Source organism: Camelina sativa, chromosome 1 (assembly GCF_030686135.1).
Source record: "Camelina sativa cultivar CO46 ecotype springtype chromosome 1, ASM3068613v1".
NCBI classification, from domain to species: Eukaryota; Viridiplantae; Streptophyta; class Magnoliopsida; order Brassicales; family Brassicaceae; genus Camelina; species Camelina sativa.
In genome coordinates this window covers 7079225-7094815 of record NC_141880.1, presented here as the reverse complement: position 1 = coordinate 7094815, position 15591 = coordinate 7079225, and the positions used below count along the sequence as shown (strand labels likewise).

The following is a 15591-nucleotide window of genomic DNA, read 5'->3' as shown; positions in this document are numbered from 1 at the left end:
AGTGAAGAATTCGACACCTTGCTGGTGCATGTTTCTAGAAAGCTAGTTTATAACTAATCAAGGTTAGATTATGATTAGATTAGTACAACCTTACTTAATGTTTAGGGATCTAATTGCCACCCAATAATTGATTTTTCAAGAAGTGCCTTTTCTTTAAAGATAATTCTAGAGGACGAAGGAAAGAACAAACCACTACTTGTATGATTGTATCGTTAGTGTGTGAACCTCGTGCTATTTTGCCTTTTTAGGCATTCATAGATAGATCAATGACAACTTAAATTATCGCCTAGCATTAATTAATTTCATGTATATATTAATCACTAGTAACACTAGTTCTGCGTCTCTACAACTAACTATTTAACAAAAACAAGTACTTCTACTACTACTATACACCATATTGATTTGATGTAGATGCATTCTTGTAAGTGTACCCCACTTCTAAATTTCATCTGATTAAATTACTAGAAATCTTCATATTTAGATTTTTAAAGTCTGATTGGTTAGACTTTAGAGTCCTAATTGATCATATTTACATATATATTTCAGCATTGCATGGTTCATAATTGGCCGTCTAGGATCATAGGAAGATGAACTTTTGGCATTATCTAGCGATACTTTATTCACTTTTAGAGTGTCTTCATCCAAACCCTAATATGTTGAATTGTTGTTTTGTAGACTTTAGAAACCCCCCAAAAAAAATATAGAGATATGAAATACAAATTATGACAATCGTTGTGGGAGAAATAATAGTTTACAAGAAATAATTTGGAAAAATATTGTTATTAGCTTGTAAAATGTATAAGGTTATGATTGGTAACATAGTCAAAACTCTTGTAAAATGTATAAGGTTATGATTGGTAACATAGTCAAAACTCTACTGAAAAGCTGTAAGCTTTTACGGAAATAGTGCAATGTTGTAAGAAAGAGATGTATTTGAAAGTTGTACAAAAAGTTAAGAGTAAAACTTTTAATAAGGTTTTTGATTGGTAAAAAATCAAAATTGTACAAATAGTAAAGGTTTGTTTTTGTAACCAATCAAAGCCTAAATAGTTTACAAAAATGAAGAGAGACACTAGTAGACAAGATGTTTGATTACATTAAAAATTCATCTTTTTTATAAATAAATACAAATAAAAGTCTAACTTGAACTGCATTTTGGCAACTAATTAAAACGTAAAAAGTTAATATTGACATACAAAAAAATGTTAAAAAAATTAATAATAACAAATTGATAAAAAAAAAATATATTTGTATATTACTCCCTTGACAACCCAACAAACTTTGTCGTGGATTGAGATGAGACAGCAGAGAAATGCCCATCACTTGTTTCAATACAGCAACCAAGCGACGTACCATAATTCATATCTACATTTTCTGTTTAAATATTTGTTTTTTTGTTGTTGTTACTTGTTGTGAATTTAACGTTTTGTTCTTGTCGTATACGTTTCGTAAAACCAAATTTCTTAATATAAGTAATTATTTCTAAACGTAATTATATTTTCCCTAAGAATATATCATCCAATATTTGCACAAGTAAACCAGTGACATAATTTGAAGAAAAAAAACATTTATATCAAAGCGTGAATTTAGTTACATAATAATACAAAAATGCATAAAACATACTATTCAGTTGGACGTATCCTTTTCCCCGATTATGAATTTTAATTTTATTAAAAAGAAGTAGATAATCTGAGTGCACACTGCACACGTGTGGTCCAACATGTTATGCGCTCCACGTGCGAATAAGAATGGTCAGTGGCTTCACTTGTGGATGGTTTGGACTTTGGACCATTGGTTTGGACAGTGGTATACGATAGACTGCGCATCATGGCGGAACTAAAACAGCCTTGATTATATATCACACGATTTACCAATTACCATGAGATCCGCAATGATGTAGAAATCCTAAATGTTTGATTTTTTTTTTTGATTAATCAATCATTTTTACAAGTTTCATACTTATAATGCAAAATAAACCAACGGAATGGTGAATTTAGTAAATTTATCTGTTGAATAAGATGCGCACACAATTGAACCAAATAATTCCGTGCTTGGATCTCATTGATCATTGTAAATTATAAAGCATGGATTCAGACATTTAGCTATACTGATAAGTGATAAAGATGTCTTCTACATATACATATGATGTCTTATATACATAGAGTTAGTTTGCCAATATATATATATATATATACATATATATTTTTATTTTTATTTTTATTTTTAGGGCTTAGAAAAGAAAATCAAACATTTAGGAATTTTTTTTCTTTCAAAGTTACTTATGGGTATTGTTCCTGTTTAATCAGTGTATTGATGTTTATTGTTATATTCAATAGGAAATCCTATTAGTTACTATTTGAAAACTACATTTGAGAGAAATACTTACATAGAGTGTCGTTTAATGTATATAAAGAATTTAAGATCTGTCCTTACGTGGATTCAAATTTGTGTTGTTGTGACCGTCGGAAATATTGGTATCGCATAGGTTCTCGTGGATGTTTCATACATGGTTAAAAATATATTGGTGGAGGTTATCTCAAAAGTAATTGACTTCAGAAAAAATATATTAAATCAGTATATAGTGTAGGACAATTAGACAAAGCAATACATTAAGAGAATTTGTATTTCGTTTACGTATATACGAATATTGTATTTGATTAGCTATTCGTTTATGAACTTTAGTTTTATGGATGTAGCCTGCAGGCTGAACCTCACGAAGAAGCTTTGTTTATGAACTTAGTTTTATGGATGTAGCCTGTAGTTAATTTTAACTCTCTTTCACAAAACATCATTTCGGACGTTTTATTATTATTAATATATTCTAAACCGACAACTGAGTGACTTAAATAGTTGACAAATAAAAGTGATTGGAATAAAACCAATAAATAGTCTTTATTGACAATCAAATTAAAGAGGCTAACAAAAAGCAGCTTAAAGGTCATAGTGACATTATTTATACACACCAAAAGAGTACTCTACGACTACGCCAAAATCATTTAATCCATGTGCTCTCTCCTCTTTTCCATTTTCATTTCCATTCTGTTTGTTCGACAAATATTTACTTTGATGAACACAGAACACATGGTTGTCTTTTCCTTCGTAGTACTACGACTAATTTTTACTATATGACTACATCAATTTTAAGATTAAACTCAAAATTAGGGTTCATTACTTACCTCGAGCTACGCAAACATTTTAAGGCTAGTATACCACACACATTGCACGGTATTTATGCTAGTAAATACGCAATTTTTTCTTCTTCTTTAAATGTAGTCAAATTACACTGATACACAATTAACCCGAATTATCTACTACATATCTTCTGAAGCATATGATCTATCCAAAGATTTTTATTGTCTATCCAATTGAATGCACATCACATGTGCAACAAAAACGTAAGTGTTGGGTGGGGTTTAAGGGTTTTGTACAAGTAGTATTGAGATAATGTAAAATCCCACATGACATGTGTCAGAAAACATTGATTTTCATGAATTTGCTTCTTATTTTTTTAGGTATGACTATTCATTCCTCCACAATACTAACAGTTTCACCAAAATCAGTGCCTTTTGGCCGACCAAAAACAAAGAAGAAGATTTTCGTGCCTTTAATATTCAACTTTTTATTTTTATTTTAGATTTCCCAGTAAATTTTTTTAGGAGTGTCAAAAAAAAAAAAAAAAAAGAAGTTGGGCAAAAAATATAGAGTGATGCGATTTATCTCTTTATTTCAGTGTTCACCTTTTAACAGAAGAAGAAAAGAAATATACCCCTCTGCTCAGACTGGAGCATGTGAGTCACTCATCATCATGTTCATGTCTTTATGTCTTTCTCAACCATGTGATTGTGTTAACTCTCTAGATTTTTTTTTTTTTTACCTTTTTCTGCATCTCCAAAATCTAACCACATTACCAAAATAAACCAAAATACCATATACAAAAGAAGAAACAAGCTTAATAAGTAGTGGTGTCATAACAAATCTTTTCAACAAAGAGTGAATTATTCAATCCCAATCAACCAAACCTAACTTACAAACATAACAAAACAAAAAAAAAAAAACAAAATTATACTCTCTCCATTGTTTTGGCCATATCATTAATTTCACCAAACACTTAAAAAAACCATTAAGTCATTACGTCTAGTTATCTTAACCATAAAGCATTGTAATCACAAACTCAAATGTCTTTCCACGATTATCAAGAAACTGAAAAATTTATTACGATTATTATTACAGAAACCAATCACTGTCCTGTTCTTTTTTTTTTTCCTTTTTTCCGGCACTATTTTTGGTAAACATAGAGATTCAAGAAAGAAAGAAAAAAAAAAGGATATACATAAAATGATGAAAATGGTAAATAAAAAAGTTGAATAAAGTAAAAATATTCAAACACCAAACAATACAATGAGATGAGAAGAATAATAATATGAAGAAAACAAAAAAACATTTTAAAAAGGAAGAAGACAGTTTGGCCAACTAACCAAGCATATGTGTATGTCCCCCATCATGACCTGGCGGCGGCGGAGAGGTGACGGCGGAGAGAATAGCAGTCATAGCACGAATCTGCATCTCCATTGCAGCTATATAATCAGTAGTTTCCTCTAAAACCACCGGTAAGGTTTGTTTACGGCAACCGGGAACTAACCGGCTCAGAACTTTCACTTTCCTCTGTACAGCTGGCAATCCTTTTGCCTTTAGCCTCAAAACCGTCGCTCTCTGTTTCTTCGACCTGATACTCCCGGTCGTCAACGTCGTCGTCGTTGTCGTCGGACTCGAGATTCTCTGCCGTTTATGTTTCCTGAATTTGAGTTTAACGGCTTTCGATAGTATAGCTCGACTCCACAGTGTTTTACCTCTCGCCGCAACTGCTAAAGCTCTGTCCGCGACTTCGCGTACGGCTCTACCGCCGCCGCCACGTGGATTCGATGAAGACGAGGAAGGTTGTTGACTGATTCGTAGCTCTCTTAGAGCACGGACTAGTTTCGTTGAGTAGATCTGTTGCTGCTTCTCCGATCTCCATTTATCCAACGATGTTGATTGAGATGAATCAACCGATGATGATGGTTGAGATTTCTTCCTCCGCTTACGACGGGAGCGATCGGAACTAGAGGTCGTCGTCGTCGTTGTTGTTGGCTGAGTAACTTGATTCGATACGGGAGATATAGACTCCATAAATCGCCTGATCAAATATTCCTGATCAGATTAGAATCAAGAATTCTGAAACTGTTGGATCCGAATCAGAGGATCTGTTAAAGATTAAGAAAGAATTCGAAATTTACAAGAGATGAAGAAACGGGAAAGAGGATTAGAGAGAGAGATGATTAAGAAGAGAGATTAAGGGATTAATGATTTACCTGTTTTGGGAGGATAGATTGGGAGAGAACGGAACGGGACGGAGAAGGTGGGAGAGAGAGAGAGATGATGAGGTGTCACGAAGGTTGTGGAAGGCAAAAGGGAGAGAAGACGATTCCTTTTTTTTTTTTTTTTTTTTTAAATAAGAAAGGGAACGAAGAAGCAAAGAATCGCATTTTTATACACATGATCCAAATAATAATAATTTTTTTTTTTTACTGTAGGTTCCTTTGCTTCTCTCCCATGTGATGTGCACTATCATTCTGTTGATTAAATTATTGTTAAATCCTTACTTTTTGTTTAATACTACTAATAATAACACTCTCTATTTTTAGCCAATTCATTTTCTTTTGGTGTTAAATAGCTGTTTTTAAAAATATTATATTCCCTTTCATATAATATAAGATGTTTAGAAAATTATTTTTGTTTGATAATATAGAATGTTTCCAACATTATACGCAATTTTTAAATTAATTTTATATTTTATATTATTCAGTCTTATTTATGATTAATTAAACTTTTTAAAAGTAATTATTTTTTAATATGCGTGTTTTAACTAAAACATTTTATATTTTGGAAAAGAGGGAGTATATACCAAAGCTAGTGACTTTTATAACTTCACTGTCTTGTTATAGATTAGATTCAAATTTGGGAGTGAGTGAGTTAATTATAAACGATAAAAAAGAAAGTAAAAAGATCATTGTTAGTTATAGACATATTGTTATAGTTATGGTACTACACTTGTTATTTACATCAACATTTTATACTTTTGTTTGACTTACTGATTTTTTTTTAAAGTTTAAATGTTAACTACGAAAAAATAATTTAAATGTATTATGTTAAAATAAACGTTAGCGAATATCTGGTAGGTTTTAGAGTTTTGATTTATGATGTAGTTGTAATACCTTCTTTTAAAGAACTTTATTTTGATATTTTAGTTTTTTTTGTTCTTTTTCTTTCTGTATTAGCTTAATTTTGATTTTGATGAGACAATAAAAAAATTTCAATCCATATATGTATATATATATATATATTTATTGAAAAGAAGAATAAAGATCCATATTCTGTCAAATTTTAGCTTCTCAGTTCATTTTCAAAAGTTTAAAATCGGAATGCTTAAATAAAATTAGGAATGATGTTTTGCTAAAGACACGGACCAAAAAATGATTTGCCAACTGGACAATATACAAAGGTTATGGTTTTTTTCCTCCTCAGGCTTATAATGAAACAAAAGCCCATTTTTCTACTATCAAGGCCCATTTTGTTTGTTGTTTGCGGCCGGATAACAAAACCCTAAACCTAAAATTCATATGTATAAATAACAACACTTGCGGCAAAACCTAAAACAGTCTCGATCTATCTCTCTTTTCGCTAGTTTATGTTTGCTGTGTGTGTTTTTCTATGTTTGTGATCTGTTTTTTAACTAGCTGATTGGATTCGCCTCTCAGATTGATTTTTCCTATAGAGTTTTCAAGTATTTATGGGATGATTCTTTCATCCAATTGAGAGGCGATAGATTTTTGCAGGGGCGTTGAGTCGCTTCGCTTATGTTTTACCAGGCATAGCGAATAAGCTCGTGCTATATCTTAATCACTTTTGATTCGTTTTAAAAAAAAAAAAAAAATTCTTGTTATTAAAAGGATCCTATGATGGCATGAAATCTTTGAGACCTGATTTTATTATTGATGAAACGCTATAAGCATTTTTTACTCTGAGGATCCTAATAATTTTTTTGTCTGTTTTATTCTGTATGAAAATTTGATTTTTTTGAGTAACCTTTATAATGTAATGTAGGGAAAGATGATGATTATGCACTGGGCTCTGAGAAGTTGATTGACATTCGACTTCTTTTTGATGGATAATGCAGCCTAGAAAGCTTTATCTGATTTTTCTTATTACTTTATTCTTGTTCTTTTGATATATATATAGTTCCCAATTAGATCTTGACAATAATCAAAACTTGGTTTGTATTTCTTAGTTGTTATATCATCCAGAATCAAGTCCAACATCAGGAAAATATTGAAGCCATGAGCTCTCCAAGTCATATTCTAAACATCTCGATAAAATATCGGATCCTAAATTATTTCATTGAAAACGATTAAAGGCTTTGGACCGAAAGAAGTAGTTTGTTGAAATTTGACTGTTTTAATTTTAGAACGAAAATTACCAACTTTATTGACGAGCTATCACAGTTGCCTACCGAAATGTGAGTGAGCAATTCTGATCAGGTACTTGATTTACAAAAACTTGATGTTTACTTATATAACACGACTATGTTACACAGGACAGACTTACAGTTACAAGTGTGATAAAAGAGATGAAAAGCCAGAAAATACGGCATTTAGTCTTTTTTGACGAAAGGCTTGGTTGGTGGTAACTCATCAGGACAGAACTATGCAACGACTTGAAGAGAAACACCACAGTCAAACATTGCCGCTTAATACAAGAGAGCTCATTACAATGTTTTCCAATTTTCCTTTTAGATGTTGCCCAGTTTTTTTTATTGCGTTCTAGGCAAAAAAAGTCATATAACCCAAGTAAGAAGAAACATTGTTGTAAAATGTTTTTTTGCTTTTCAGTGTTCAAGAGCACTCCGTATAGAGACTTGTGAGTCTTGTGTTGTTGAGTTGAAGTGACCTCTCGAAATGAGGTCATGATTCAAGAACACCACTATAACCGTGATGTCATCGTGAAAATGGCGCCTCACTTTCTTGTCAATCTTCCTTAGATCTGAATATCTCATCTCACGTTTCCTCGCTGCCTCGTGAAGTGCTGCCTTTATCAGTCTCTTTGCGCTTCCCTTAAGAGAGAGAGAGAGAGAGAGAGAGAGAAAAAACACAGTGCATCATACATCTAACGAACTTGTAATTATCAGGATTTCACTTACACGGTAATCTAAAACTTGTCCAGACCAAAAAAAAAGCCACACGATGTGGGGAGCAATATAAGTGGAAACTACTAATCATGGCAAGTCATCTAAAGGAGAAATCAAATTAGAAACTTACAGCACGGGGATGGTTATGAACAATCTCAACTGCTTTTTCGTTCGTCAAATGTTCCCAAAGACCATCAGACGCAAAAATGAGAAACGAATCATTAGGGTGCAGAGGATGAGCGAGTATAGTCGGTGTTGCAGACATCAATGGTCTCTTCATTGGCTCTGCAATTCTGAACTTTTGACTGATTGGCTCCTTGTTAAATTCGGGTCGCTTCATGTACATGTCTCCTATAGACCTCGAAACCTAGATAAACATTAAATCAATGCTGATCACTAAAACAGGGAATGAACACGAAATCCGAAGAGCTGTTTGGTTAAGCTGATCAATTATTGGTAACTAGACATCACCAAGATGGTAAGACGTATGTTTAGCAACTATGGAAGTTCATCATAAACCCTGCTCATAACCTACTTCACTACTTCATCATAAGGATTTGGACTTCTTAGTTCTTAGATTCCTAATGGACTTTTTCAATAGCTTATATAAAAACGAGACAAACTACTCAAATACTAAGAAAGAAAATAAATCTATTAATCTCTTCCCAAAAGAGTATGAGAAGCCAGAAGTACCACCAATAAAAATTCAAAGAAAAACCAGAAACCAGCTTTAACCAAAAGTGGAAATATAAAAGCACAACAACATGATCCATGGCAGAGTGTCAGAGAGAGAAGGACGACAACCCAATGCAACACACTGAATTCTGCAACCTAATTATCCCTAATTTTGCGTTTTTTTTTTGGGAAACTAACAAAAAGAGAATGAGAAACTACCTGAATGATGCCCTTAACTCTCCAAACTCCATGCCTAAACACAACAATCTGCTGGTCATCAGGATGCAAGTCCTTAAGTTCCCAACGAATATCCTCATTGTTAGCATTGTGTTCAGTCGACAGCTGGATAGCAGAGAGTCCGCCACAGTTGCCTTTCTTTCCAAGAACAACCCTTGAATCTCCAAGGCTTGCCACGAAAAGAGTATTTTGATATATCACTCCAACTAGACAACAAGTGCCAACAGTTGCCAAATTCGGTATCTCTTGCCACAGCTCTGAGACAATGGAAGCAAATCCTTCTTCAGTCGCATGAAAGGCTCTTTGTATAGTCTCTCTTGTCACAACTCCTTGCGTCTCCGCTGATATTTCTGCATAATCGTAAAGCCTGAGCAATCCCAACATAAGAGAGGCTCAACCTCCTTTTCATAAAATGTAGTACAGTACACTCCTAGGTACACTCCACTATCAAAATGCAAAAGCCAGGGGACCCTTAACTAAATGCTTATGGGCAAAGCATAGCGAAGAACAATAAACACAGGATGAAGTTGTAAAAGTAAAAGACTAAAATGGACTAAAGACTGTAGCTTTAAAACTTGTATTAAGCAGCTTCAATGGGAAACCTAATTATATTCCCCAAAAGAGATTAAAAAGAAAGTCAAAGTACCTAACTTTCTTGACCAATCACAATCTTCATCACCACAAGACTTGAACTCCAAAAAAAAAAGTTTCAGAATTTAAGTCAACGGATTCATCTAAAATTATATGTAATTCCCCCAAAAAGACCCAAAGCTCTAAAACGCCAAAAAAAAAATCAGGAATCATCAAAGTGGAACTCACGTCGGAAATGGTTAAAGAGATGATCGCAGACGTAACGAGCAGCTTCAGGACCACCATGACCATCGTAAACACCAACGAAAGTGCCGAAATTACCGGATTCGATCTGGCTCTGATCTTCAAGAACCTGATTGGCTTGAATCACAGCCATGGAGAATTCGCCGCCGCAGTATTTACCGAGATCACGGAACCAAAGCAACCCGTCTTTGCCTTCAGCACCGCCGTTTCTACCACCAGAAACGCCGCCACCACCACCACCACCACCCGATCCAGCCTCGGAATTATCGCAGATGTGCCCGAATGGCTTGAAGCAGAGAGACAACAGATTCATCAATGAACCTGACATTCAACATCTCTCGAAAACCCCCTTTCCCCCTTAAAACTCCTCTCAGAACCGTAAGATTCAATTGGGGGTTTTTTTTTAAGGGTTCGATTCAAAATTGAAAGGGTAAAGGATTTGGATATAGATCGGGGGGAGGGAGGGAGGGAGAATGATGATGGGAGAGAAAGAGAGAGAGAAAGAGAGAAAACCCTAGGTCTTAATGGAAGGGAAGATGCGTAGGATAAGGAAGGAGGCGTAGGATATGGAGGGAGGCGTAAGTTAGAAGAAGAAGAAGAAGACGGACGTGTCTTGTCCGGTCGTGGAGGAACAAAGAAATTCTCGCTTGTAATTTTTTGTCTGATGACGAGAGAGCGATCTTTCCTTAGCTGTCCCGACCATTTCCTTATTACTGTATTTACAACTGTTATTGTACCACCCAAACAAATTTTTAAAAACTATAGTTATAATTTTTTTAAGAAGATAAAAAAGTTTCATAAATATTACATATTTACATGATTTCAGTGTGTGTTTCTTCTACTATAGTCTGGTCTATATATCTAATAAGAGTGTTTTTATTTTTGACCCAACATGGCAACATGCAAGTAAAAATCTTCACCAATCTCATCTTTTCAAAGTATATGGTTTCATCACTTCCACTCGATATAAAAGCCTTCCCATGCGGGGGGACTAACCCAATATGCGTTTTAACTATGACATTGCTTCTTTCGTCGACAGTGGATTATTTTTTTAAAAGCACATGAATGTACGTGTTATATCACTTTTTTTTTATATCAAGCGTGGAAATGGTTGCACATACATGAATCATGAAAGAGTTGAGAAAATATGAGTTGAATGAAACTAATTGAATAACACTCAATTCATTCATCCACTAAATAGGAGATGAAAGAGTTGAACAAATTCTGGCGGTTATCTGCCAACCGTTTTACTGGTTCGATTATGATTGGGTGGTTTAATTCTGGTTCACTTTTGGTTCCTTCCTAACAATGGGCTTTAACTAGGTGTATTTTAATTTTTGGTTCTTTTAATGGGTTTCTAATCATGGGTCTTCAAATCCCTGGGCTTTAGCTCTGTAAACATTTTTTTTTTCTGCTATTTAAATTTGAATATCTTTTAACAAAAAAAAAAAAAAAAAAGAGTTGAACAAATTTCTTTTATAAGTAATTCATTTCTCCAGTTTTTCTGGTTGAATGAGTTCAATAAATTTTCCAACTTATTCATCTCAAATAGTAAAAAATTGGATAAATGATCATTTAATGTATGAAAAATACTTAGGTGAACATTTGTATTCACACCCTCTCTTCTCAACCAATCAGAATGTTTTATCTAATAATTTATTAAAAAAATATATTAAAAATAAATTAAAAAGCAAAAAAAGGAAACACATTTTGTATACTTTTATTTAAAGAAAGTTAAATTTTGGCTTGGTTTAGATTTTACAATTAAACGTAGTTATATATCGGTTAGGGTTTATAAATGAGAATTAGGGTTTAGATTTTATAATTAAAACAAAATTATATGTTGGTTTGAGTTTACAAATGAGGTGGTTAGGATTTAAAGTTTACAATTAGAACAAAATTATATGTCGGTTTGGGTTTACAAATGAGATGGTTAGGGTTTAGATTTAACAATTAGAACGAACTTATATGTCGTTTGGGTTTACAAATGAGATGGTTAGGGTTTAGATTTTAATATTAGAACGAGATTATATATCGGTTTGGGTTTACAAATGAGATTGTTAGAGTATAGATTTTACAATTAGAACAAAATTATATCGATTTGGATTTATAAAAAACGGTTTAAGTTTCTAATTTTATAAGAAAAATACTTAGGTTCATCCCTAGGGGGGAATCTTTGTATTCACCCCCTCTTTTCTCAACCAATTAGAATGTTTTATCTGATATTTTATTTTAAAAATAAATCAAAATTAAATTAAAAAGCAAAACAAATTAAGGAAAAAAATTCAGTATACTTTTATTTAAAGAAAGTTAGATACTAGCTTGGTTTAGATTTTACAATTAAATGAGGCTATATATCGGTTTGGGTTTATAAATGAGAATTAGGGTTTAGATTTTATAATTAAAACGAAAGTATATGGCGGTTTGGGTTTACAAATGAGATGGTTAGGATTTAGATTTTACAATTAGAACAAAATTATATGTCGGGTTGGATTTACAAATGAGATTGTTAGGGTTCAAATTTTACAATTAGAACGAAATTAAATGTCGGTTTGGGTTTACAATGAGATTTTTATAGGGTTTAGATTTTACAATTAGAACAAAATTATATGTCGGTTTGGATTTACAAATGAGATGGTTAGGATTTATTTTTTACAATTAAAACGAAATTATATATCGGTTTGAGTTTATAAAAGAGTGGTTTAAGTTTCTAATTTTATAATAATGTATACAAATTTTATTTCCTTATTATATAAGGGGTGAATGAAGAGGTTCACCCCTAGAGGTTAACCCAAATATTGTCCTCAATCTATTCACCCTATTAATTTAAGTTATCCAAAAAAATGTTTACCTTACTTAATTACTTTTGTAAAACGTAAATATATCTTCGTACTGATTTAGTTGAAATACATCTTAAGGTATATAACACAACTGGTGTCGAATATAGTACAATGAGTCCTGAGTTGAGTGAGTCCAGTCTCTAAGATCGATTAAACTGATGTTGTCATCTTTTTTTTTTTTTTTTTTTTTTTTTTTTTTTTTGGCCATAGCAAATAGTGTGTGTGATTCATTCGATCAATTAATTTGTTCTCTATTTCTTTTTTTTATATAACTAAATTTCTATATTACTCTATATAATAATTTTTATATGATAAAAAGATATGTAATGTAATTAACAAGAGATTTGTTCTTGTCTATTTTAATCTAGTTTCCTAGTTTTTCTTTCTATGTAACAGAAACGCTCAATGTCCACAGAACTGTTCAAATCCCATGCCAGATATTAAAGGTAAAGCCTTGTGGTTTTTTTTTTCTTTCTTTCTATATACAATATTTAAACCTGCTTCCAAATAGTTTATTTACGTGTTCTCAACCTTTTTTTGCAGGTTTGTATTCAACTTTCAAACTAAACAAAGCAAAAAGGGATGCTACATTTGTTTTATCTTTCTAAAAATGCCACATTTTTACTGTTCAAGTGTGATTAAAAGACAAAAATACTCTTTTATTAAAGAGAATGATTGTCGTGGACGAGATCTGATGGACAAATTATAAAGTAAATCATAGACTTGTCCACGAATTTTATTTTTATAACTTGTATACGAGAATTATATTAACGAAGTTCTCCACGAGTTCAAATTAGTTATCCATATTATTAAAGATAAGTTGACTATGAAAGATAATTAGACAAAAATGTAAAGTTGTCGAGCTGATAGACCAAAAGAAGATGGTGAACCAAAAGAAGATGTCAAAGATGATGAACCAAAAGAGGGTAGTGGACCAAAAGAAGATGTCGAGGATGATGATTTAAAAGGGGATGATGGACCAAAAAAGGATGATGTGGATGAGGGTGGATCAAAAGATGATGTGGAGGATTGAGTTTCTCGTCGGCATCCTTCTCCATATCATCAATATTTTGTCCATCATTCGCATCTTGTCTATCATCCGCATATTGTCTGTCATCCGCATCTTGTTGATCATCGACATCTTGTCCATCATCCTCATTTTGTCTATCATCTACATCTTGTCAATCATCTGTATCTTGTCCATCATCCGTATTTTGTCTATCAACAGCATAATGTTCATCGAGGGGCATTTCTGTCTTTTTAAGAAGAGGTTGTGGCATTTTGAAAAAAAAAAGGAAAAAGTGGCAGTTTGACTAAATTTTTTACTGTTCATGGCATTTTTATTAATTAACTCAAGCAAAAACATCCAAAGCAAAATAACCCAAGGCAAATTGAACATTCAAAGCAAAATAATCCAAAGCGAATTGAACATTCAAAGCAAATTAAAATACAACGTCCAAGTAAAAGAAAATGATAATATCCAAAGTAGAATCGATTTACCTGTTCCAAATCAATTCGCTTTCTCGAGCAAGTAGTGTGCAAAAGTGGTCATCTGGTAGGTCAATTGGTCCCTTACTACGATATCAGTGTATCACACAACTAAGGCCATCTCCTTCTTCATCCCCATTCAATTCAATGTAATTTCGAGTTTGTTTATCCGATCGAGATCTTTTGTTGAAATTCTTTTTACCAGCGTTTTTGTGGATGCGAAGTTGAAGATTGGCATTAGGTTGAGCAGCAGCAGCCATTTTCGCTTCCCAGAGTAGAGAGAGAAGGTTTTGTCAGAGAGTTTTTCGCTTTTCTAGAGAGAGAGAGAGATCTAGACAGCGTGAGAAAAGAGAAGAGAGAAGTGAGGTCTCCCAAATCAAGATCTGAAAATTCAAATTTTGAAAATTTTAGAGAACCGCGTTAGAGGGTTTTCCAATAAAAAAATTCAGCCAAGGCTTTCAATATAATGTTTTTTATTAGGCCCGATAATATCCAAGCCCAACTATTTTCAAATTTATTTGGTCGTAGATTTGTTTCTTCGCCCGTCTTTGATACAATGGATTAATTTAAAATAAGAATATGATTGTGACAATTTTGATCCATGATATAAATCATATAATTGAAAGGTTGTTGTATTTTTTTCAATCTTTTGTAATTTTAATCTCTAAATCATTAGTTTGTTTTTTAACATGTTAATCCACTTGTATCATCAATTAATATGTACACTAGGTACTAATCCGCGGAAGACCGCGGGCTGAACGTTTTTTGTAATGTAAATTTGTTTTTTTTGTTATTATGTTATTTATAATTGTTTGTGATTATAAATTTGGTTGGTATATATAATAACTTTGTATTTTAAAAGCGTTTATTGAAAGTGAAAACCTTTGTCAATAAAACATTTGCATGTAACGATAAATAAAATTGGTTAAACCTTTGTCGATAAAACATGATTGCTATAGTTCTGAAATTAGTAAGCAAATGCAACTAACATTACTATCATGCATAGTTCATCGGACAATAATAACCATTTGTCTTCAGATCTTGATGCGAATAGGCCATTAATTCTTAAAAGACGTCATATCTTTAGGTAATGGGAAGAATAACATTTTTGTAGCTATGTTTTTTTAATAAATATTCGTGTGTGGAATTTGATAATGGTGTGAAATAGAATAGAACCTGCGGTAAACATAATACAACGCGATGATGGTGGGATTCACATTTGAGTTTATCTGTTTAAATAGATAAATAGATGATTAATTAATTATTAATTATCTTTATTACTCTCAATGATTTTAT

General features: G+C 32.6%; 2 protein-coding genes, 1 long non-coding RNA gene and 2 other non-coding genes across 8 annotated transcripts; 3 read left to right on the top strand and 2 right to left on the bottom strand.

Annotated features, from left to right (window-relative positions):
- Positions 1–4189: 4189 nt before the first annotated feature.
- Positions 4190–5598, bottom strand: LOC104781880 (transcription factor bHLH147). Of its 3 annotated transcripts, none has more exons than XM_010506676.3 (2): positions 5349–5598; positions 4190–5173 (listed from the first exon to the last, which is right to left on the bottom strand). In XM_010506676.3, the coding sequence occupies exon 2, from the start codon at positions 5164–5166 to the stop codon at positions 4471–4473; it is 696 nt and encodes a 231-aa protein (XP_010504978.1). In that variant the 5' UTR covers positions 5167–5173; positions 5349–5598; the 3' UTR covers positions 4190–4470. The 3 variants fall into 3 exon arrangements, with proteins under 3 accessions (XP_010504978.1, XP_010504970.1, XP_010504986.1); XM_010506668.3 differs by having other exon boundaries at positions 4190–5240; positions 5349–5518; XM_010506684.2 differs by having other exon boundaries at positions 4190–5187; positions 5349–5518.
- Positions 5599–6669: 1071 nt separating this feature from the next.
- LOC147949625 (uncharacterized) lies at positions 6670–7924 on the top strand. 2 transcript variants are annotated; one of them, XR_015558846.1, is made up of 2 exons: positions 6670–7552; positions 7631–7924. It is a non-coding gene; the product is annotated as an uncharacterized LOC147949625 (long non-coding RNA). The 2 variants fall into 2 exon arrangements; XR_015558847.1 differs by having other exon boundaries at positions 6695–7552; positions 7636–7924.
- Positions 6989–7065, top strand: LOC147949627 (small nucleolar RNA R66). Its single transcript, XR_015565581.1, has one exon. It is a non-coding gene; the product is annotated as a small nucleolar RNA R66 (small nucleolar RNA).
- Positions 7143–7235, top strand: LOC147949626 (small nucleolar RNA snoR118). The gene has a single exon (XR_015565610.1). It is a non-coding gene; the product is annotated as a small nucleolar RNA snoR118 (small nucleolar RNA).
- Positions 7751–10706, bottom strand: LOC109124792 (putative protein phosphatase 2C 42). Its single transcript, XM_010506657.3, has 4 exons — positions 9953–10706; positions 9116–9483; positions 8352–8588; positions 7751–8146 (listed from the first exon to the last, which is right to left on the bottom strand). Exons 1-4 carry the CDS (start codon positions 10293–10295, stop codon positions 7922–7924), a joined length of 1173 nt encoding a protein of 390 aa, XP_010504959.1. The 5' UTR covers positions 10296–10706; the 3' UTR covers positions 7751–7921.
- Between the last annotated feature and the right edge of the window lie 4885 nt (positions 10707–15591).